This window comes from Orussus abietinus, unplaced genomic scaffold (assembly GCF_000612105.2).
Source record: "Orussus abietinus isolate OABI.00-Male unplaced genomic scaffold, Oabi_2.0 scaffold77, whole genome shotgun sequence".
In the NCBI taxonomy this organism is placed as follows: Eukaryota; Metazoa; Arthropoda; class Insecta; order Hymenoptera; family Orussidae; genus Orussus; species Orussus abietinus.
Window position 1 is genome coordinate 412,756 of NW_019394245.1, and position 22,651 is coordinate 435,406.

General features: G+C 40.2%; 1 protein-coding gene across 2 annotated transcripts in view; it reads left to right on the forward strand.

Moving 5' to 3' along the window:
- The window catches only part of LOC105694698, a 54,433-nt gene that overhangs the window by 3,260 nt on the left and 28,522 nt on the right, over positions 1-22,651 (forward strand). For both annotated transcript variants that reach the window (XR_001103540.2, XM_012415602.1), the window contains exons 2-5: positions 19,695-19,805; positions 20,766-20,965; positions 21,412-21,882; positions 22,102-22,609. Coding sequence is in view for 1 of the 2 variants with exons in the window: in XM_012415602.1 (XP_012271025.1) it covers positions 19,708-19,805; positions 20,766-20,965; positions 21,412-21,882; positions 22,102-22,609 (1,277 nt within the window). In the remaining variant the exon portion in view is untranslated. The remainder of the gene's footprint in view (positions 1-19,694; positions 19,806-20,765; positions 20,966-21,411; positions 21,883-22,101; positions 22,610-22,651) is intronic.

Sequence of the window (22,651 nt, forward strand, 5' to 3'; positions counted from 1 at the left end):
ACCCCCACATCGGAAATATGAAATGAAACCTATTGGAGAATTTAGTGCTTCTTTAGTGCTATTTTAGGGCTACAACCTCGATTTTAGTGCTCCACCCCTTATACCGAAAATCGGTGGTGGTGCTAAGTAAACGTTCACTCAGCACCCCCACAGTGCAAACTACGTTAAGGGAAAGATTCACGGAAAAAACGAGTATGCAGCATTTTGGTGCTATTTAAGTGCTTTAGGAATACCCAAGAGACAGATCCGAAACATCACCCCCTTCACCCTAAAACTACCCCCAATCGTATAGGCTTCAAGATAGAAAAGGTAGAAATAATAACACATTTTGCACGTTCTTCTCTTGCATTATTTTTGTGTTATTTAAGTGCTTTAAGAATATCGTGGGTATCTTCAAAGTACATAAATAGCACCAAAATAATGCGAAAAGAGAAGGTGCAAATTTTGATATTTCTACCTCTTCTGTCTTGGACCCTATACGATTGGGAGTAGTTTTGAGGTGAAAGAGGTGGTCTTTAGAATCTGGCTCTTGGATATCCTTAAGGCACTTAAATAACACCAAAATAATGCGAGAGAAGAACGTGTAAAATGTGTTATTATTTCTACCTCTTCTTTCTTGGAGCCTATATGATCCGGGGTAGTTTTATGGTGAAGGGGGTGATGTTTCGGATCTGTCTCCTGGGTATTTCTAAAGCAATTAAATAGAACCCAAAAGATTCGAAAAGAGAAGATGCAAAATGTTATTATTTCTACCTCTTCTCTTTTGGCGCTTATACGATCGGGGGTAGTTTTGGCGTGAAAGGGGTGATGTTTCGGATCTGGCTCTTGAGTATTTCTAGAGCACTAAAATAGCACCAAAATAATTCGAGAAGAGAACATGCAAAATGTTACTATTTCTACCTCTTCTCTCTTGGCGCTTATACGATCGGGGGTAGTTTTGGGGTGAAAGAGGTGATGTTTCGGATCTGGCTCTTGAATATTTCTAGAGCACTAAAATAGCACCAAATTGCTGCATACTCGTTTTTACCGTGAATCTTTCCCTTAACGTAATATGCACTGTGGGGGTGCTGAGTGAACGTTCACTCAGCACCACCACCGAATTTCGGTATAAAGGGTGGAGCACTAAAAAAGCACTAAATTCTCCAATAGGTTCCTTTCCATATTTCCAATGTGGGGGTGCCTACTGCCTACATACATGAAAAAATGCTCTAAGCAAGCCACGAGTACCGACTAAAGTCCGGTACATAAAATGTGGCGCCAGCAGGAAATTCGGAAACTCGATTCGGTGGAACGTTGTCCAACAGCTATATTCCGTAGGCCTTTGGCTTCGTCTTCGGCATTAAAAGTGGGAGTATTTATGAGAACCTTGAAAGAAGTCTAATTATAGTTAGGAAATTTAGCGCTGTTTTTAGCTTTCACAGAAATGGCTTATTGCCTGTTAAAGCTACGATGTCTAGTCTGCTGTTTAATATACGACGTCGACGCGAAATCACCTGAAACGGGGTCCGGTAAAAGGTCAGCCTCGATACCCTCCACCTACAAATCTTGTCAGCGAAGTTTGGCCGACTCCTTAACTTGCAGAAGACGGCCTATAGAACTACAGACTCGGTTTAAAATGCAGGACTAAATATGTGCCGCCAACAAGACATTTTGTGAAGCCAGATCTTGCCGAATTCATTTTAAAGCCTAAGTAAGAAATCTAAGTTTATTGCCAAATTATGGGGATACTTGTGAAAGCATTTAAGAGAAGAGTTCATTGAAATAAAAATTAACACCAGGGAGAATTATTACATCTCAGCGGAAATGAGCTGTAAGTCTATAAGGGATGCTCCGGATAATGTATATAAAGCTGGAATTGCCACTTTAGCACAATTCAATAAAATGTGTTGCAAAATTTATTGCTAATTCATTGCTATTTTATTGCACGAGAAAAAAAAAATGTGTTGCTCTTATACTTTTCCGAAAACTGGTGACGATGTCAGCTTTATATAAAGCTAGCATTGCCACAATAAAAAGTAATTATTAAGTAAATGTTCATCGATGAATTATATACCAGAATATATTGCTAATTAATTGCTCGCAGAAAAATCAAATTTCAATTTTTTTGCTCACCCCTAAAGGCGTGAATCGCCACCCCTAGTGATGATCGCAGGACAGAAACATGAAAAACATGAGAGAATCGAACTATTTCTTCACGTGGGAATTAATTACTCCGAGAAGAATCTAATTTCGAATTTTTTGCACAACCCCTAAGGTGGTAGGCCAGCCCCGCCTATGTCGCCCCAGCATGGCCACGTAAAAAATGGAAGAATCGAACTATTTTTTCAAGTGGGAATTAATCGCTAATTAATGTACGTTTGAACATTGTATTGTTACGAAAATATTGGTTCTTCTCGGAGCAATTAATTAGCAATTAATACCCATGTGAAGAAATAGTTCGATTCTCCCATGTTTTCGTGTTTCTGTCCGGCGATCAGCACTAGGGGTGGCGATTTACCCCTTTAGAGGTGAGCAAAAAAATTGAAATTTGGTTTTTCTGCGAGCAATTAATTAGCAATAAATTCTGGTATATAATTCATCGATGAACATTTACTTAATAATTACTTTTTATTGTGGCAATGCTAGCTTTATATAAAGCTGACATCGCCACCATTTTTCGGAAAAGTATAAGTGTAACAAAATTTTTTCTTGTGCAATAAAATAGCAATCAATTTTGCACGAAATTTTATTGAATTGTGCTAAAGTGGCAATTCCAGCTTTATATACATCTCCGGATCTAGTCTAGTATTTAAACACCATGTTATTGTAAAATCATCTAAAACAAGACCTGGCAAAACAGGTCAAGTACCCTTCACCTACGATATTTGTCACTGTTTAATTGACTTCTTAACTTGCACAAGTTTACTCTAAAGTACAACTGTAAATATATATGGTGCCAATAGAAATTCTCTAACGCCAGATTCACTCTGGCCGATGTCTGATTCATTTTAAAGGCTTGAATTAAACGGTTACTTTAGTAGAAATAAAATGGGTATGCTTACGAAAACTTGAAAAAAAAATTAATAATAGCTTATTTAAAGATAGATGTAATAACAGTAATGTTTCTTACCGTTTTGAGATTCAATGGGAATGACCTGTAGTCTATTAGATTTGCAAATTCTAATCTTGCTATTTAATACACGTCGTCGGTGTGAGATCATCTGAAACGAGGGCTGGTAAAAGGTCAACCTCGATACCCTCCACCTACAAATCTTTGTCAGTGAAGTTTGGCTGACTCTTAATTAGAAGAAAATGGTCTGTAAAATCACGGACGATCTAAAATGTAGAATACCGAGTATACGATGTCAGTACAAAATTCTGTGACAGTAGATTCTGGCGGACATTGTTCGATACATGGATCGTCTAGAACTTCTTATTATTTTAGAGGGAAAAGGTAAACATAATAATACTTACAAGGAAGATATCCCAGGTCGATCTCTCCGATTTGATTTCTTTTATAATACGTTATAATAGACTAAAAACTAAGCGACACGTATTTTTTGTATCTGCCATTAAACCCTTTAAGGGGATGAAACCACCATCCAAAGTAAGGCCTGTGAGGGGTAGCTCACTCCTTAATTTTTTTTTAAATGAGAAAATTATATTTTTCATTTCTCGTTATGAGAAAGCTTTTCCATGTGGATTGATTAAAGAAATATTTTGTTCTTGTGGGTGAAACTGCCAAATCGCCCCTTGACACGCCTTACTTTGGATGGTGGTTTCACCCCCTTAAAGTGTTTAATGGCAGATAAAAAAAAATACGTGCCGCTTAGATTTTAGTCTATTATAACATATTATAAAAGAAATCAAATCGGAGAGATCGACCTGGGATACCTTCCTTGATAGTTTCAATGGAAATGCAATTTCAGTCTATTAGCGTAGTGAAGTCTAGTCTTTACCGTGTAATATACGACGTCAGCGCGAAATCACCTGGAACGAGTGGCGGCAGAGGGTCAACCTCGATACCCTCCACCTACAAATCTTTGTCAACGAAGTTTGGCTGACTTCTTAGCTTGCAGAAAAACGGCCTATTAGAACTGCGGACTCGGGATTATAGCCTGGGTATTGTGGCCAATATCGGCGCCAGCGCGAAATTCGGTGAGACCGGATTCACCCGGACGTTGTCTGGCGTCCGTATTCTATAGGTCTTTGTCAGCTGTTTGGCTTCGTCTATAGCCCGCAAAAATGGGAGTACCAGCGAGAGCTTTGAAGAAGTTTAATTTCCACGATACCTAATACACTGCGCGTACAGGAAATTGCGCGAAGTCGGAGGTGGTCGGAGGACATCGATACCCACGTTCTATATCGACCTTCGCGAACCAGAGTTCGGTTTCAACGAGAAGAAATACTTGTGAAGGTTTCAAGAGAGCTCTAACAAAATAAAAATATACATATAAAAAAACAAAAACAAATACGAACATATTGGTGTTATTTCAAGAAAAATATTTTTTCTTTTTCGCTAATATCTAGTAGGCACAGAGTAGTTGCATAGTGAAATTGGAGTTAATTGAACGTTTCATGATGCTTTTATTCGGCAGATTTTCTCAAAAGAACGCGGCTCGAACGAGAAACTGTGTGCATGTACCAAAGCAGTTTAATTCAACCACCGATTTATATCCGACGTAGGAAATGAACGCGAAATCACGTAAAGCTTTAATCAAGTGAACGTTATCTGATATCTCCACGCCCCTCCTATGTAAGTAGTTTCACGTAAAGATCCCATTACCTCTAAAGGACAATCTAAGGTATCTATTGACAATTTGTTAATATAGAGCATTATCTCAAAACCACATTAAACAATACCTTGATCAGTTAAATCTCCAGAAATCCTCTGGATTCCCATCGTTTTAGCATAGAAGCGCATACAACACTTTGTTTGCCTTTATCCCGTTTAAATGCGAGTTTATCGATTACCAGAGTGTTCTAAATTGTCATAAAATTGTCCTGACCCATTCGTTTCTCATATCAGAGCCTTCGATAATTGTATATTGATCGAAATATGAGAGCTCGACGCCATTTTGGTTCTGGTCTGGGCTAAGTTAACAAATTTTTTACCAAAATCCAAATTTTGAATGTGTCAGGACAATTCTTAGATGATCAGGAGCGACGTGTCAAAGTTTCGGGCAGTTTGGTCTAATACCCTTAAAAAAGAGTGTTGTATTCGAATCGACCGATTTTAAAGGGGTTTCACTTCACCTTAACGAGACGTGGGTCTAGCAATAATGAAAATTGTTGCTATTGGCTCTTATGGAGGAGTCTAATTCGTGTAGATTCCAATGTCCAGCTGAGATACGACACGGGCGTGAAATCGCGCGAAACGAGAGTCAGTAGGACGTCAGCCCTGCACCCACGCGTCGGCTCTGGGCGCCTCTAAAAATAGTGAGTACACTGATCAAGTATCGAGAGCGTAACGCCACGAGACGGTAGCACGTGTACTCGGCGCCATCGCGCCCTTCTTCGACGGAGATCTTCCCGGCGTTATTGCCAAAAAGAATCGCCCAATGATGGCCGCGTCCTCTTGGCTTTGTTCCGATCTGACCGATCGCTTCGATTCTCCGCTAAATCGCTGAATATCGCTGGGGAAGACGCTGAGTCGACGAATAGATTTATCGAGACGTGAGATATCGAATCGAGGTCAACATTATTAAGGAAGAGGGGATTTTATGAGGAAGTTTGTTAATTCAAAAGGTTTGGGCAAAGAGGTTGGATGGGAAAGACGATTAATCTTTAACAGGTGAGAATTTAAGAGAGAATGAATTTTATTTGGGGGTGGATGAATTGTTTTTTCTAGATTGAAGGGATTTAAAAAAAAAGAATAGAGGACTAGATTGAGAATTGGGGAGCCATTTAGATTTTTGGGTTTCTATAGAAGAGTGAAGAAATCCTGGAATATTAAACTGTCAGCATGGTTCATTATGTGGGGGCAGATGTTGTTCGAGTGTTCTGGTTATACTTTTTCTGAGGTAGATTTGAACTTCTGGTGCGGTGGTTAAATGATTCGTGCAAAAAAATTGGGATTGTATGAATTTCTACTGAAAATTATCCTAAGTGCAGTGGGTAGATAGAACCGTGCTCGAATGTTCTAGTCATACTTATTCTGAGATAGATTTGAACTCCTGGTTCGGTGGTTCAATGATTCGTGCAGAACAATTGGGATTGAATGAACTTCTTCTGAAAATTATCCTAAATGCAGTGGGTAGATAGAACCTTGCTCGAGTGTTCTGGTTATACTTTTTCTGAGGTAGATTTGAACTCCTGTTTCGGTGGTTAAATGATTCGTGCAGAAAAATTGGGATTGAATGTTCTACTGAAAATTATCCTAAGTGCAGTGGGTAGATAGAACCGTGCTCGAGTGTTCTAGTTATACTTATTCTGCGGTAGATTTAAACTCCTGGTTCGGTGGTTAAATGATGCGTGTAGAAAAATTGCGATTGAATGAACTTCTTCTGAAAATTATCCTAAGTGCAGTGGGTAGATAGAACCGTGCTCGGGTATTCTGGTTATACTTTTTCTGAGATCGACTTCAACTTCTGGTTCGGTGGTTAAATGATTCGTGCAGAAAAATTGGGATTGAATGAACTTCTTCTGAAAATGATCCTAAGTGCAGTGGGTAGATAGAACCGTGCTCGAGTGTTCTAGTTATACTTATTCTGCGGTAGATTTGAACTCTTGGTTCGGTGGTTCAATGATTCGTGCAGTAAAATTGGGATTGAATGAACTTCTTCTGAAAATTATCCTAAGTGCAGTGGGTAGATAGAACCGTGCTCGAGCAAACCTTCCAGGTGAGCAATCACTTTTTTACCCGCTTTGGGAGGACTCGCAATATAAAGCTTCGGAAGCAGTTATCAATCCCAGTGGTACGCTGCTTATGTATAAGAAAAGAAATATCGTCTTGAGAGGTACATCGTTCCAGACATGTTCTGGCAAACCGGGATTTTTCCTAGATTTTCAGGTTTCCTTTTTTCTCGATTAGCATTCCAGAAAACTGGTGATCGGTCGATGATCCTTCAAGGAAAACACGCGAGCGACGAGGGAACTGCCTTGTAGAAGCGACGGATACATGAGCCTTAAGAGGCTACTGACTGCTACAATAATTAACGCTCCTTATAAAAAGAAAAAAAGGAAAAGTCCTGTTCGAAGAGTACATCCTTCCAGACATGACATCGGGTCCATCATCCCGGGGGATCAGGCTCCCTCTAGACCTTTTAGTTCATTTCGTTCGCCGACAAAAACTTCCGTCTCGTTTAATTCTCTATAAGAATCTAAAAATCCATGTTTCTCGTAAGAACCTCGATATACTCGGAACGTTTCATTCTAATCGAAGCTTGAAATATCTCAGAATAAAGTAGTTGTCCCATTCTATACGGGTTGGACCTACAAATCTTCAAACTACCAGTAATTGGCGACAGAAAGAGTAAAATGAATTAAAAAAATGTGAATTCATTGCATTATTGTATTAATAAAAAATACAACGTTAAATATTTAGAATTTCATTTTACATTTTATTTTAATAATTTATGCAAGACTTTATTCCTAAGGTCAGGGACCAAAGAGAGGATCTTGAGGACAAAGCGAGGCTCTTCTGAGTATTTGAAAATTGTGGTTTCCGAGGTTAAACCTAGTCTCGATCTAATGTTCATACGTACCTAGATCTTTCACTAACGAGCACAAATGTTAAGATTCAAATGAGACCCATTTCATTAACGTCTTCCAATCTTAACTTCTCGTCTCATCCTCCAAATCCTCTCGTACGTCTATAAAGTTAATGAGGTAAAAATTGTCGACTCGGGGAGTATCCGACAATGTTCCTGCAAGGAAAACAAGCGACGAGGAAGTTGCCTTCCAGAAAGTGCCCAGACAGTCCACCGTCATTCACTCTCCTTTTTCGCTCATTTTATGATGATTCTCAGTATAATAATCAACCTATTATATACAGCTGAGAACCAGGGCCCGTAATCGACGCAGCTGAATCAAAAGGAGGAAGAAACATCCCGAAGAGTTCCATACGTGGCATCGAGTCCATCGTCCCGGGGGTCCAGGCCTCCCCCAGATTTTTCAGTTCCTCTCTTCTCCGATCGGCACTCTGTTCCCCTGAGGAAAGCACGTAAGCGACGAGGGAGCTGCCTCGTAGAAACAGCGGACACGACGAGCGGTCATCTCCCAAGAAGAGCAAATCGACTTACGAAACGCATCTAACTCCGCCCACTTGTACGTGCACGTAAACGCGAGCGTCGACATGTAAATTCACTCGCACTTTCAGAGTAAGAGCTACACGAAGGCGAATCGTCAGCCAGAGAGGAGAGCGAGAGAGAGAAGAGAAAAGCGAGGGTGGTAGCTAGACGAGAAAGTCAACCCGGCACGAGGGCATGAATGCGGGAGGCGTTCTAAAATATGCAGACGGCATCGCGCTATGTCCACAAAGGACGATGCTTCTTCGATGCTCCCTACGACCCGTGAACATTTCGTCTGGCGCTTGCTCGCTGCCGAACGGCGACACACGCCAACCAGCGTGTACGGACGATCCCGAGAAACACCCCGAGGGTGTAATTGTAGGCTGGGTAGACTTTGCGGGATGTTTTCCCCCGGAGGTCGCGGAGTCGTTGATGGAAGGACCAGGAGATGAACGCGGACGACGCGAGATGACGGAGACTCATGGTAGAGGAAAGCGGTTTATTTACCATTAAGAAACTCAGACCTAGTCATTATCTGCGATGTTCAGCCTGTGTGTCAAATTGGACAATGAATGTCGTTTTTTCAACCTCTTGAATGAGTAAAGTCAACTTTAACGAGGCCTTCGAGAGTTATGGTTGTACGGGATGATGCCATTTATGAGGACACTTTAATCGGTGGGTGTTTGGTAGAGAGAGGTGCGGGTGGATGCACTTTGTCGAGTGATAGTGACGATGTGCGTGGGATGGTAAAAGGAGTGATTGCAGCGCGCAAGACCACGCGATTGATGGGAGGAATTGTACGCGGTGTAAGGAAGGCTGGAAGAGAATATGCCTGCGAAGAGGTGTGCGGGATGGAATAATGAAATACACGATCGAGATTAAATATTCGGTATACGGCATTTCGGAGGAATCTTGTGAAACGTGCACGATATATTCTATCGCGAGCGTATGGGATAATATTTTGATGTTCTCTGGAATAGTTTCCACTGCAATAGTTTGCGCATGTGTGGATATACTTTATCGAGCAACAGTGGTAATACATGCACGTGGAGCGGTGAAAGGATTGACTGTAGAATACAAAACCGCTTAACCCTTGAAAAAAGAAATGATAGTCGAGCGATAGTGATGCGTATGTGTGGATATACTTTATCGAGAAACAGTGGTAATACATGCACGTGGAGCGGTGAAAGGATTGACTGCAGAATACAAAACCGCTTAACGCTTGAAAAAAGAAATGATAGTCGAGCGATAGTGACGATGTGCGTGGGATGGTAAAAGGAGTGATTGCAATGCGCAAGACCACGCTATTGATGTAAGAAATAGTACGTGGTGTAAGGAAGGGTGGAAGAGAATATGCCTGCGAAGAGGTGTGCGGGATGGAAAAATGAAATACACGATCGAGATTAAATATTCGGTATACGGCATTTCGGAGGAATCTTGTGAAACGTGCACGATATATTCTATCGCGAGCGTATGGGATAATATTTTGATGTTCTCTGGAATAGTTTCCACTGCATTAGTTTGCGCATGTGTGGATACACTTTATCCAGGAACAGAGGTAATGCATGCACGTGGATCGGTAAAAAGATTGACTGCAGAATACAAAACTGCTTAACGCTTGAAAGAAGAAACGATACCCTGTTTAAGTTAATGTGGAAGGCTGAAAAATTTAATCGTTATCGATAAACACTAATTCTTCTAAGTAATGTACCATCAGGAATGGTGAATTGTTGTTAATATTTATATTGATTGTTGTATCACATTACGTTGAATATTCTACGCAATGGCACGCTCATTACGTCGTTTCAATAGAATGATTATAAAGAGATGGAAATCAAACTCAAGAAATCGCCTGGTTCATGATTTTTAATACTATATTCAACTGCCGGGTTATCCGTTGTATTCGGTGGGAACTAAATTTTTCCTCCAAGAATACTTGCGATTCACGTGTTACCCACACCACGAACCTCAAATTCACGGATACACTATTGTCTCTTTCTTCGAGTCCGAGTGTATAATTTTCGGTTACTACCTGGTCTCAGATTATTGAAAACGATTTCTGACATTCTTCATTGCTGCCTCCTGTACGTGAACAATGGTCAAATATGTAACAAGGACGCCGCATTGATTCTGATTTCAGCTGCATTAAAAAAAGAAACTTTAAATGCAATTTTTTGAGTATATTAAGAACGATTTCGGCACCTTTACAATCATGCGATAAGATTTCAGACAAATCGATTCGTGCATCTTGAAAAGAGGGTATCCGCGGCATTAGTTCGTCATCGATCGGTACAAATCACCTTTTACATCCCCTTAAGAGAGAAGAAGAGAAACGGAACATACAACGACGATGTAGTGGTACCAAATTCATAATGAAAATGGACGACCACGATGATGTTATTACATTGCTCGGTACTCAACATTTCAAGGGAATCTTTTGAAACATGTACCCGACGCCGTCCTGTGTATATAAGGGAGGAGACTTTGATGCTGGCTGATGTTCTCGGGAAAATATGTCTTCTCTGTTAAAAAATGAGCACGTGTACATACACTTTATCAAGTAACGGCATTACTGCACATGATTCGGTAAAGGGGTCGGCTGCAGCGTGGAAGGTCGCGGGTTTGAAGGAACAAATGGGACGTGTTGCAAGAGTGATTAAAGGAAAGAGAAAATGGCGATGTAGTGGTGAAAGAAGGTTGAAAGTGAAAAGGAACGACCAAGATGATATTAAAATATTGATGGTACTCGGAACTCGGCGTTTCGGGGAAAGCTCCTAAAATATGCCCAAGATTTCATCGCGCGTCTGCAAAGGATGGCTCTTTGATGTTATCTACGATACGAGATTAAAAACGGAAACGCGGGTCCAATGTGATATTAAAATATTGACGATGCCCGACACTCGGCATTTCGGGGAAACCATCTGATATATGTACACGATATCGTGTCTTACGCCTACGACGGATGACGCTACCTATGCTTCCGAGAATATTTGGCTAGGTGGTAATTCGCAAGAGCGAGTTGCGGATACTCTGTTGTATGACAGAAATCGCGACTAAAAATCGCGTACGTGGGCTGGTAAGAGGTATGACTGCAACGCGCAAGGTCGCGTGCAGTACGCACATACTCACGTACAGGAGTAAAGTTTCGGACAGTTTGGTCTAATACCCTTAAAAAAAAGTGTTGTATTCGAATCGACTGATTTGAAAGGGGTTTCACTTCACCTTAACCCATTCACTGCCAGGCAAATTTAGAGGCAGTTTTAGTAAATACGTTTACTATGAGATATCTCGTAGTTGGCAGTGAATGGGCTAAACGTAAAATTAATATAAAACTACATTTTTTTTTTAACGAGCGAAGGCATACATAAAAATCGTATTTATTTCCATGGAAAATGTACCCTGGACGATTTTTCTGTTTTTTTTTTTTGTTTAAATTTATTCTCTCATAAAATTTCGTCTTCTATTTATTTTTTCTCTTTTCATAATATGAGCTGCTCAGTGCACATGTTACCGTGAATGACCGAAAATGGAGAATGTCGACTTTCACCGGTAAATGTCAACAGATACCAAATACGTCGGTGAAAGATCGAATATTTCATTACATTGTTGTACATTCGGACCCTCTCCAGTGTGTGTCAACATCACACACCCGTGAATGTCAACATTTACCGGTGTAAGTCAGAAATAAGGGTAATTAGCAAATATTTCGGACATACACTAAGCGACTATGTGAATGTTGACATTCACCGGTGAAAGTCGATATTCTTCAGATTTCGGTGTTTCACTGTAACACACACATTGATTAACTCGATAAAACAAAAAGTTGAGATATTATAAATATAAAAAGTAATGACTATACCAAGTGCTTTGACACCTAAGTTTAAGATTTTTCAAAAAGTGGAGTTAGTCGATGTGTACAATGAGCGGCTCATATATCCGACCATATCGATGCGTGTGGCGGTTTTGTCGCTCTAAACTTTCCCGACTTGCGCGGCCAGTAAGGCTATTAACGCGATGTCGATAAGGAACGCATTAAGCACTGTGCACGTTGCCGTTATTGAAGCGCCACGCATGATCGCAGCCAGGGTGAATGAATCGAAAGCCCGTTTATAAATTCTGCTCGATTGGGTCACGACTCTCGATATGACTCACGATCGCGCCGCTTGAGATACGACGAAGATGCTCTGTATATACGTCCTAAATGCACAGGCATGCATTTTTTCTACGGTTCCCCTCGCTTCGTAAATCGGTACATATACTGTACATAAATTCCATTTTACGAGAATACCTATAAACATTTTCACCGCTTCGTCGTTTCTCCGGTTATATCGATGTAATCTCGTTCATCGAATTATGGGAAAGTTTTAAGGCAGGTCGAAGATGACACCTTACCGCGAGCATTATTTCATTTTATTCTATTTTATTTCCTGTATTTTTTTTTTATAATCAAGGGGACGATAACATTTGTCGCAGGTCGGCTCGAAAGATAAAGAAAGAAAGTATGCGATGGCACGTTTCAGAGAAAGCGGCGTCGTCGCCTGGACTCCATAAATCCCATTTGTACGACGACGCCAGAAGAAATTTTGCGCCAGTCGTATTTAACGTTAAACTTTTTCTGTACCCACAGGGAGCGATTTTTTTCAACCTATTTCCGGAAGATGGCGTTTCGTTTTCTGCTTCAAGGTTTTCAGAAAGTGCGTAGCGATGTTAACGTCAACTTTTGTGTCAGTGATCGGGTACACGGGTACCCTTTTGCTACTTTCTACGTAAGTCATTCATATTTCCTGAATAGATCGTGGAAAACGCTTTAGTAAGTTTTTTCTTGGGCTTTATTTTGATGTTTTCACGCAATCAAATAAATATCTTAATTAGCATATTTCTTAAATATTTATCACGAAGGTCGGCTTTACGATCGTTTGATAAATCTAGGTACCCGAGTACCATATTATGTTTTTATGGAAAAATTAAAAGTAGTGTTTATTCCTGCATTTTTTGTGATAAATCGGTCCATCAAGGAATTTCATTCATACTGATGATCAGTGTTGACCTATCTGCAGAACTGAAATGTGCGCAGAAAGTAGTAAAGAAATCGAGTGGATTAAGGTGAAGTGACACCTCCTTCAAATCAGTCGATTCGAATACACTTTTTTTTAAGGGTATTAGACCAAATTGTCCGAAACTTTGACACATAACTCCTAATCATCTAAGAATTGTCCTGACATTCAAAATTTGGATTTCTGGAAAAATTGTTTAACTTAGCCCAGACCAAAACCAAAATGCCGTCGAGCTCTCATATTTCGATCAATATACAATTATCGAAGGCTCTGATATGAGAACCGAAAGGGTCAGGACAATTATACGACAATTTAGAACACTCTGGTAATCGATAAACTCGCATTTGAATGGGATAAAGGCAAACAAAGTGTTGTATGCGCTTCTATGCTAAAACGATGGGAATACGAGGTCTCGGAGTGAAAATTTAATTGACCTGGAAATCACAGATGGCGCAGAGTGTCCCTCTGCAGTCAATTAGGGCCTCAGAAAGTACAAATCCAGAGGATTTCTGGAGTTTTACTTCGATTTCTTGATATTTATTGTACAAAAACGGCAGGTGGAGTATGCCATTTGGTACAATACCCGATATAATTCGACATAGCTGTCAATATAAAAACGAACGTCGGCAACGTAGGCATTTAGAAAAATCTGTATCGACGTCGATCAAGTTCCTCGACGTGTGTCACTTCACCTTAAGCGCAACTTACGATTATTTTTTGGAAGATTGAGCCTTCCCTTACGATTCTGTCGCCAAAGAGCTTAGAATAAAAAACACCTCAAAAGAGAAAGGTACACGAACTCGAGGATTTATATGCTTAGTAAAACTGGAAAGTGGTCACAGTTCATGGAACTAATTTGTCATCAGTTCCTGCTATGCGTGTACAATTCACCTCGCCGCAATTGCTGAAAGTCCGGCGTAGTTCTGTCGCCTCTGGCGTTGAAAATTCAAAATATCCCAAGAAGGAGGAAAAATAATCACTGGCGGTTACTTAACGCGGTTTTGGCAGAAAGTTCTGTCGATCTCCGTCGCATTCCATTCGAAAATCTAGTCGACGTGCAAGGCGTTCCAAGGTTGGCCATTTGCCTTGGAAGCTGGCTGTACTATTTCTGTTATTATTATCGTCCAGCTTGAAGTCGATAATTCTTCTTAAATTACGGGTTCCTCTGAAAATACGTGTTAAGACTCTCTACGATCTCATTTGCATACACGCTGATGTTTTTGATCCACGCAGAACCGGAGTTATCTCCTCGTGATTGCGTATCTCTAAACTTGGTCGAAATATCTACAAAATAAATTCATATAGAGCAGGTCTATTCGTGTGTGAAATTAACAATCGAAAATCAAGAACTACGCAAGTATGATGTGTTACTCCTAAGTATCGCTAAGTAGTCCAGGTGTACGGGGGAATTTTAATTGTGCAACCCATGCCATTATTAATTAAGCTAATTATTTCAATGCTTCGGGAAGGAAAGCGCGTTATCAATCACAGCGTTTTCGGACTTTAGCAACTAAATGCGACGTTATAATTAAATGCTACGACATGCATGCTTTTCGGAGAGCAATCGAGCTTAATCGAGTCTCTTATCTTTCTCTTTCCAAAGAAATCGAATCACCGTTCGAACACTCTCGTCACTTTGTATATTTTAGATTCCCCGGTCATTGGCCGGGTGTCCCATATTTTCCGTTGATTTACGCTTCTAGTGCTCTTTTACATGCTTTTATATTCGACGAATCGTTTCAGGTTCAATGGCTCGGCGAATTATAAAAATTAAAATCGTAATTCTCTTCAGTACATAATCATTAATGACATCCTGTATATTTTTGTTTCTCGGTAATAGCTCTCAGGAGAAAAGAGTTGCAAGCCCCACGCTTTTACGAAACTTTTATTTAAATTATTTCTTTTTATATTTTTTAAAAAACGGCAAAGGAAAATGAGGATAGATTCAATCCAGTAAACGCAAGAAATAGGCTCGTATGAGCAGGAGGAACGATGATCCGTTTTATGCACGTGATCGTTAATTGTTTAATTCGAGATCTAAATAAATCTTGCGTTTTAATTATCTTTGATACTTCTTTGTTGTTTTCTGTCGCATTTATGCATGTTTTTAATACAATTCTGTACATATAATAACTGCGCTGCACAATGGGACAAACTGTTACACTTTGCACTGTACAAAAAAAAATTCAAATTTAAGTACGTTAACAAATTAATATGAATATGAAGAAATTACAAAACCTACCCAAGGGTTTACTAGATCGATGACAAAAAGCTCAAGTTCCCAGTTTTAGTAGGAGACTCGTAAAAAACTATTAAACTCGAAATGTAACAACTAGCCCCGATGTGCCCTGTTAATTTCCCTAAATTCGAATTTAAGTACGTTAACAAATTAATATAAATATGAAGAAGTCACAAAACCTACCCAAGGGTTTACTATAATAGATTGATGACAAGAAGCTCAAGTTTCCAGTTTCAGTGGGAGACTCGTAAAAAACTACTAAACTCGAAATGTAACAACTAGCCCTAATCTCCCCCGTTAATTTCCCTAAATTCAAATCTAAGTACGTTAACAAATTAATATAAATATGAAGAAATTATAAAACCTACCCAAGGGTTTACTATATCGATGACAAAAAGCTCAAGTTCCCAGTTTTAGTAGGAGACTCGTAAAAAACTACTAAACTCGAAAGGTAATAACTAGCCCCGATGTGCCCTGTTAATTTCCCTAAATTCAAATTTAAATACGTTAACAAATTAATATAAATATGAAGAAATTATAAAACCTACCCAAGGGTTTACTAGATCGATGACAAAAAGCTCAAGTTCCCAGTTTTAGTAGGAGACTCGTAAAAAACTACTAAAATCGAAATGTAACAACTAGCCCTGATCTCCCTTGTTAATTTCCCTAAATGAGAACTACTAGAAAAATTATTTTTGTCCCAACTTCCGGTAGCCATCTCTCCCTCGCCTACTCTACAAGTCCAGGCAGCATTAAATCCTGCCACGTCTTCGTCTCGATCTGGAAGAAATTATAGACACGTCGTACCTAGACGAAGGCATCTAGGCACGTGCACCTCTTCTCTTTCCAGGCTTCTACGAGGACGACGCGTATAGGCGAAAACGACAGAAACGGAGAGAGAGGGAGCGAGAAAGGGACTCGACGGGGCGACACTCGGCGTCTCGACGCTCGAAATAAACTCACCGCATTCTCTCTCTCTTCATCTATGCCCGATCACTGTACCTTGGCTTAGCGTCATCCACTTTTACGGGGCAGGGCCGTACCGGTGGACCCTCGAGGCCGGATGCACACACTCGCGAAAATCCCGTGTTAAACCGTATTACCGAAATACCGGATGCGGCGGGTACACGCGTGGACTCCCACGAAGAATGCGCACTTACTCGTCAAATCTTCCGACCACTGAAATCCGGAAAAGACCGCAAAGTCTCGCGGAAGTCCCCGTAAGGACCCGCGCATAAGCGCGTTTTTTCAAGTCCATCAAATGGCTATATTGCGTCTACAAGTAAACGTACATTTTTACGAGCAAAGCACCGTTCGCGCGTGAACGTAATGTAGCTGTGCCTAGGATGGTTCTTATTTTCAGAGTTTGAATTTTCTTCGCGCTGTCCCCCCAGTTTGGTTCCATTTTATCTAAAAATAATTCGTGTAAAGTTTGAGCTTAATCAGACAAAGGGAAAGAGTGCCGCTGGGCCCTTGAAAATGGGAAAACCATAAAATTAAGGAAAACATCAATTTTATTTGTTTATCTTAGAAAATATTAATGATATGCAAAAAAGCTTTATATCAAAGTTGTAGACCTATCACAAATGCGCATATTATTCTGTACGACTTTCTTTGTGTGAGTGTTTTACTTCACGTGTTTCACTTCACCTTGACACTATTTCTACCAAAGGTGTCAAAAGACACCTTTTAAAATTTTAACTTGAAATTATTTTCAAAGCTTAATAATTTTTTCTCAATTAATGTTTTGAGTTTTCGTATAATAATTGTTAAATTTATTTAGCGGTATCATTTTCCTCCAGCTCATCAAAACCTTTTGGTCGAAATAAGTATACACAAAATCGTGATAGAAATAGTGTTAAGAGAGTTAGTAGGCTGTAAGATACGTTTTAATCAGAGTTAGAATAAAAGAAAATGAAAAGGTGTAGGAATTACTTAATAACGGCGTTAATTTATATAATTGTAAAATTCTCCTGACCCTTTCGTTTCTCATATTCGTTTCTCATATTCGTTTCTCATACGCCTTCGATAATTGTATATTGATCAAAATATGAGAGCTCGACGCCATTTTGTTTCTGGTCTGGGCTAAGTTAAACAATTTTTTCAAAAAATCCAAATTTTGAAGGTGTCAGGACAACTGTTAGATGATCAGGAGTGATGTGTCAAGGTTTCGGACAGTTTGGTCTAATACCCTTAAAAAAAAGTGTTGTATTCGAATTGACTGATTTGAAGGCGGTTTCACTTCACCTTAATTCGGTGGAAGGTACCACTTGATCTGCTGTTTGGTGTACCTGAACAATTGTACCTCTATTGTCATGAGATTTGAGTCCAAATTCTTAGTCAAAGCGACAGCTTAGGGGTGCTAGAATGTCCCGTTATAATCCCCCTGAATGGGGGTAGTTTAATCCCCTACCCTCGACGGGGTACCTGAGTATATAGACTTTGTAAAGTCTCAGTACAACATCGGCCAGCAAACCGAAAAGTCGAAGAGCCGAACGTCCTCGTGATTTCGCGTGTACACGTTTCGGTCGACTCCTTTTCCCGATTAAAACAGAAAAATAAGTCAGGACGAATCATTGACGTCGGTAACAAGAAGGTATAATCATCACCCACCTAATTTTTCTATACAGGGTGTAACCGAAATGGTGGACACGATTTATACAGCGCTTTTTCAACAAAGATAGCGTTGTATAAACCGTGTCCTCCATTTCTGTTACACCCTGTATACTCGAAGATTAAAACTATAGGGCAATAGTGAATTAATTAACATCTACACCAGAAAAAACTTACATAGCGTGTCGAGAAACAATACGATCGCAATTCATTACCTAAATGAATTTTTTACGTATGGAAAGTGTCGTAAAAATAGGAAGGAAAAAGATATCCCTGCATTACGCCAAAGATACGAATCTTCAGTGCTTCTAGATATTTTCCTTTAAGGAGGCATGAAATAGGTATCCGAAAGGTCCATCGTTCATGAAATTTTACAACGTGAACATGGAGGTTAGAAGGAAGGTCCCGACCCTTATGAAAAATCATGTTTTATAATAAATGTTGACAATATCTATAAACAAGTTTAAAAAAAAATTAAATGGGTGCCAGGCCCTTCCTTATAGCCTCCATTTACATATCACCAACTTTGAAACGATTCGGTAGATCCATTTCAGCGAAAAGTTTCTCTCGTTTCATAAACGAGACATCTTTGCGCCACTTTTACACCATCTTAATTCACATCTTTTACATCACCTTAATTCCCGAAGTTAATATACAAGGATACCTGGATATGTGAAATCATGTTGGAATATTCTGTCTTCCTCTGCGCTCCACTTTTCAGAAGTGTGGAGAAAAATGGTAGATCGATGGTAATCGGTATTAAGGTGAAGTGAAACAAGTCGAGGAACTTGGTCGACGTCCATAAAGAAGATTTTTCTAAATGGCTACGTTGCCGAAGTTCGTTTTTATATTGACAGCTCTGTCGAATTATATTGGATATTGTACCAAATGGCATACTCCACCTGTCGTTTTCGTACAATAAATACCAAGAAATCAAAGTAAAACTCCACAAATCCTCTGAATTCATGCTTTCTGGGGCCCTAATTGACTGTAGAGGGACACCTTACGCCATCTGTGATTTCCAGGTCGATTAAATTTTCACTCCGAGACCTCGTATTCTTATCGTTTTAGCATAAAAGCGCATATAACACTTTTTTTGCCTTTATCCCGTTCAAATGCGAGTTTATCGATTACCAGAGTGTTCTAAATTGTCGTAAAATTGTTCTGACCCTTTCGTTTCTCATATCAGAGCCTTCGATAATTGTATATTGATCGAAATATGAGAGCTCGACGCCATTTTAATTTTGGGCTGGGCTAATTAAAAACATTTTTCCCAAAAATCCAAGTTTTGAATGTGTCAGGGCAATTCTTAGATCATCAGGAGTGACGTGTCAAAGTTTTGGACAGTTTGGTCTAGTACCCTTAAAAAAAGTGTTATATTCGAATCGACTGATTTAAAGTGGGTTTCACTTCACCTTAATTCCCGAAGTAACATCCAAGCATACCTGGATATGTGGAATCGTGTTAGAATATTTCGTCTTTCTCTGCGCTCCACTTTGCAGAAGTGTGGAGATAAATGGTAGATCGATGGTAATCTGTATCAATTCCCCGATATTAAAATTGCATCAACTGTTCCAGATAAGCCGGCAAGATGGTGGTCGGGGGAGCGAGCATCCACAATATAATGGGCGGGATGGAGAGCACGGGCACGGTGCGTCTACACAATCACAAGCGCAAACTGAAGCAAAGGTAAGAGCCCGGAACCATCGACCTCGGAGTCTGAATAATGTCGATGGGTCTCGTATGTGGACCGTAACGGGAAATGATAGGACGTGTAGACGGATTGGCCAATACCTTGTTGACAGTTGGTCAAGTAGCCTCTGCCACGGGCGCCAAGATCGTTAATTAAAGAATCACTGCCATTTGGCTGTCACGCCAGCGGCACGCGGCATGGAAATCGGATACCGCCCCAGACGAGTCAATTTCCTCGTCGATTTTGACGAGACGAGCGAAAATCCACCTTCCCAGGCCTAAGGTGAAGCGGAACACGTCGGGAAATTTGATCGACGTCGGCAAAAATGATTCTTATAAATACCTACGTTCCCGACGTTCGTATTTATATCGACAGCGGTGTCGAAGTATACTGGGTATTGTACTAATTAGCGTACACCATGTGTCTTTTCCGTACAATTATTGTAAAGAAATCGAAGTGAAACGCCAGAAATCTTCTGAATTCGTGGTTTTTCATGCCCTAATTGACTGCAGTGGGCCACCCTACGCCATCTGTGATTTTAGTGTGAACTAAATTTTCTTTCCGAACCCTCGCGTTACCTTTATTTTAGCACAGAAGCACATAAGACACTTCTTTGCCTTTTATCCCGTTCAAATGCGAGTACCTTATGTACTAGAGTGTTCTGAATCAATGTACAATTGTCCTGACACTTTCGTTTCTCATATCGGAGTCTTCGATAATTGTGTATCGATCGAAATCTGAGTGCTCTATACCATTTTGGTTCTGGTCTAGGCTAAGTAAAGAAATTTTTATTCGAAAATCCAAATTTTGAAAATGTCGAGACAATTCTTAGGTGATCACTAGTCATGTATCAAAGTTTCGGACGGTTCGGTCCAGTACCTTTAAAAAAAGGTACTTGTTCGAGTCGACTGATTTGAGGGGGCTTTCACTTCACCCTAAATCAATGATCGTTTCAGATTCGACATTATCAAGAAACTTGGTCAGGGTACCTACGGCAAAGTGCAACTTGGAATCAATAAGGAAACCGGACAGGAAGTAGCGATCAAGACCATAAAAAAATGCAAGGTGGAGACCGAGGCCGATCTCGTCAGGATACGAAGGGAAATCCAGATCATGTCCAGCGTGCAACATCCGAACATTATACACATTTACGAAGGTGGGTCATGATTGAAAATAATGGAGGACTAAAGAACTTTATAGTGCTGCAACGAATATTTGATTCCGTTTTCAAGGTATGCGAAAGTCTCGCATCATTTGGACTTTCGCACTCGCTATACGACTTCTCTTCTAATTTCTTTTTTGTTTTCGACATAAGTATTTTCGTTACCTTAGTGGGGTTGTAACGAATGTTTAATTTGGTTTCCGCATCACGTGGACTTTTGCATTCGCTTCCGCAACGCGATTTTTCTTCTTTCCCTTCCGTTTCCGCTTTTAGCATAAGTACATTCATTACAACCCTAGAATTCTCCCTCATAAGGTACGCGTTATATTGAAGGGGGATTTTTATTTAGGCTGCCTTATATTGATATGATGAGTTTTCCGTAAGAACATATCCAGAGAGAAATTATAGGATAATATAGGATTCTTTTTCTTTGGTTACAGTTTTTGAGAACAAGGAGAAGATGGTGCTAGTTATGGAATATGCGGCTGGCGGGGAGTTGTACGATTATTTGAGGAAACGTAAAGTATTGTCGGAGAAGGAGGCTCGAAGGATATTTCGCCAGATAGCCATCGCTGTCTACTATTGCCATAAACATAAGATCTGTCACCGGGATCTGAAGCTGGAGAATATTCTTCTGGATCAGGTCGGCAATGCTAAAATCGCGGATTTCGGACTGTCGAATGTCTTCGACGAGCAGCGGTTATTGGACACGTTTTGCGGCAGTCCTTTGTACGCCAGTCCGGAAATTGTTAAGGGGACACCGTATCATGGCCCCGAGGTCGACTGCTGGAGTTTAGGTGTTCTTTTGTACACCTTGGTTTACGGTGCCATGCCCTTCGACGGATCGAATTTCAAAAGGCTAGTCAAACAGATCTCTCAGTCGGATTACTTCGAACCACAGAAACCATCACGTGAGTAAAACTATGCTTTTGTAATAAAAACTCATCCGGATTAAATTGCCGTATACAAGGACTGATAGAATGCTGTCGATTGAAGTAAGGGGGAGAACGCTTTTGTAGTTTCTACGTCGACCGACTCAATAAATATAAATTAATTCGTCGATTATTTAATTCCAGTTGACCCAGAGTTAATAATTACTCCTCTTTTAATCGAAAATTTATTTCTTGTAGCTGCCTCGCCACTAATAAAAGACATGCTGACGGTGTGTCCAAAAAAGCGATCGGACATCGAGAAGATTTGCACTCATTGGTGGGTAAACGAAGGGTATGAAATTAATTGTTTCGATATCGCCGAAGAACTTGCTGCAGAAACGCCTGTTAGATTGGATTTGCTGTTATCGTTGGTGCCTCAAGCAGCCAGTGCCGATAAATTAGTGGTCGGCGACCAACAAGCAGGTGGCGATGTAGCGAACAACATGTCTTCCGAAACTCTGGTGCCAACTAGGTGTCATTCGGTTGGTAGTCTTATGGAACTAGACCGAAATAATTCTGACAGAAGAATAAGGGAAATGGTCGAAGAAGAGCCTAGAATGGGTGCAACCGGCGATGCCAAGAGAAAACTGGAAACGACGCCGTCGATGGACGAAGCAGTCGCATCCGAGGTCAAAAGGAAAGAAAGGGTGAGACGAATAGAAAGAATGACTGAATGTGAGCCTAGGAGTTATAGATCAGGATCTAGGTGCGTTTCTTGAACTCATTAACTTATTAACGTTTTATAAAT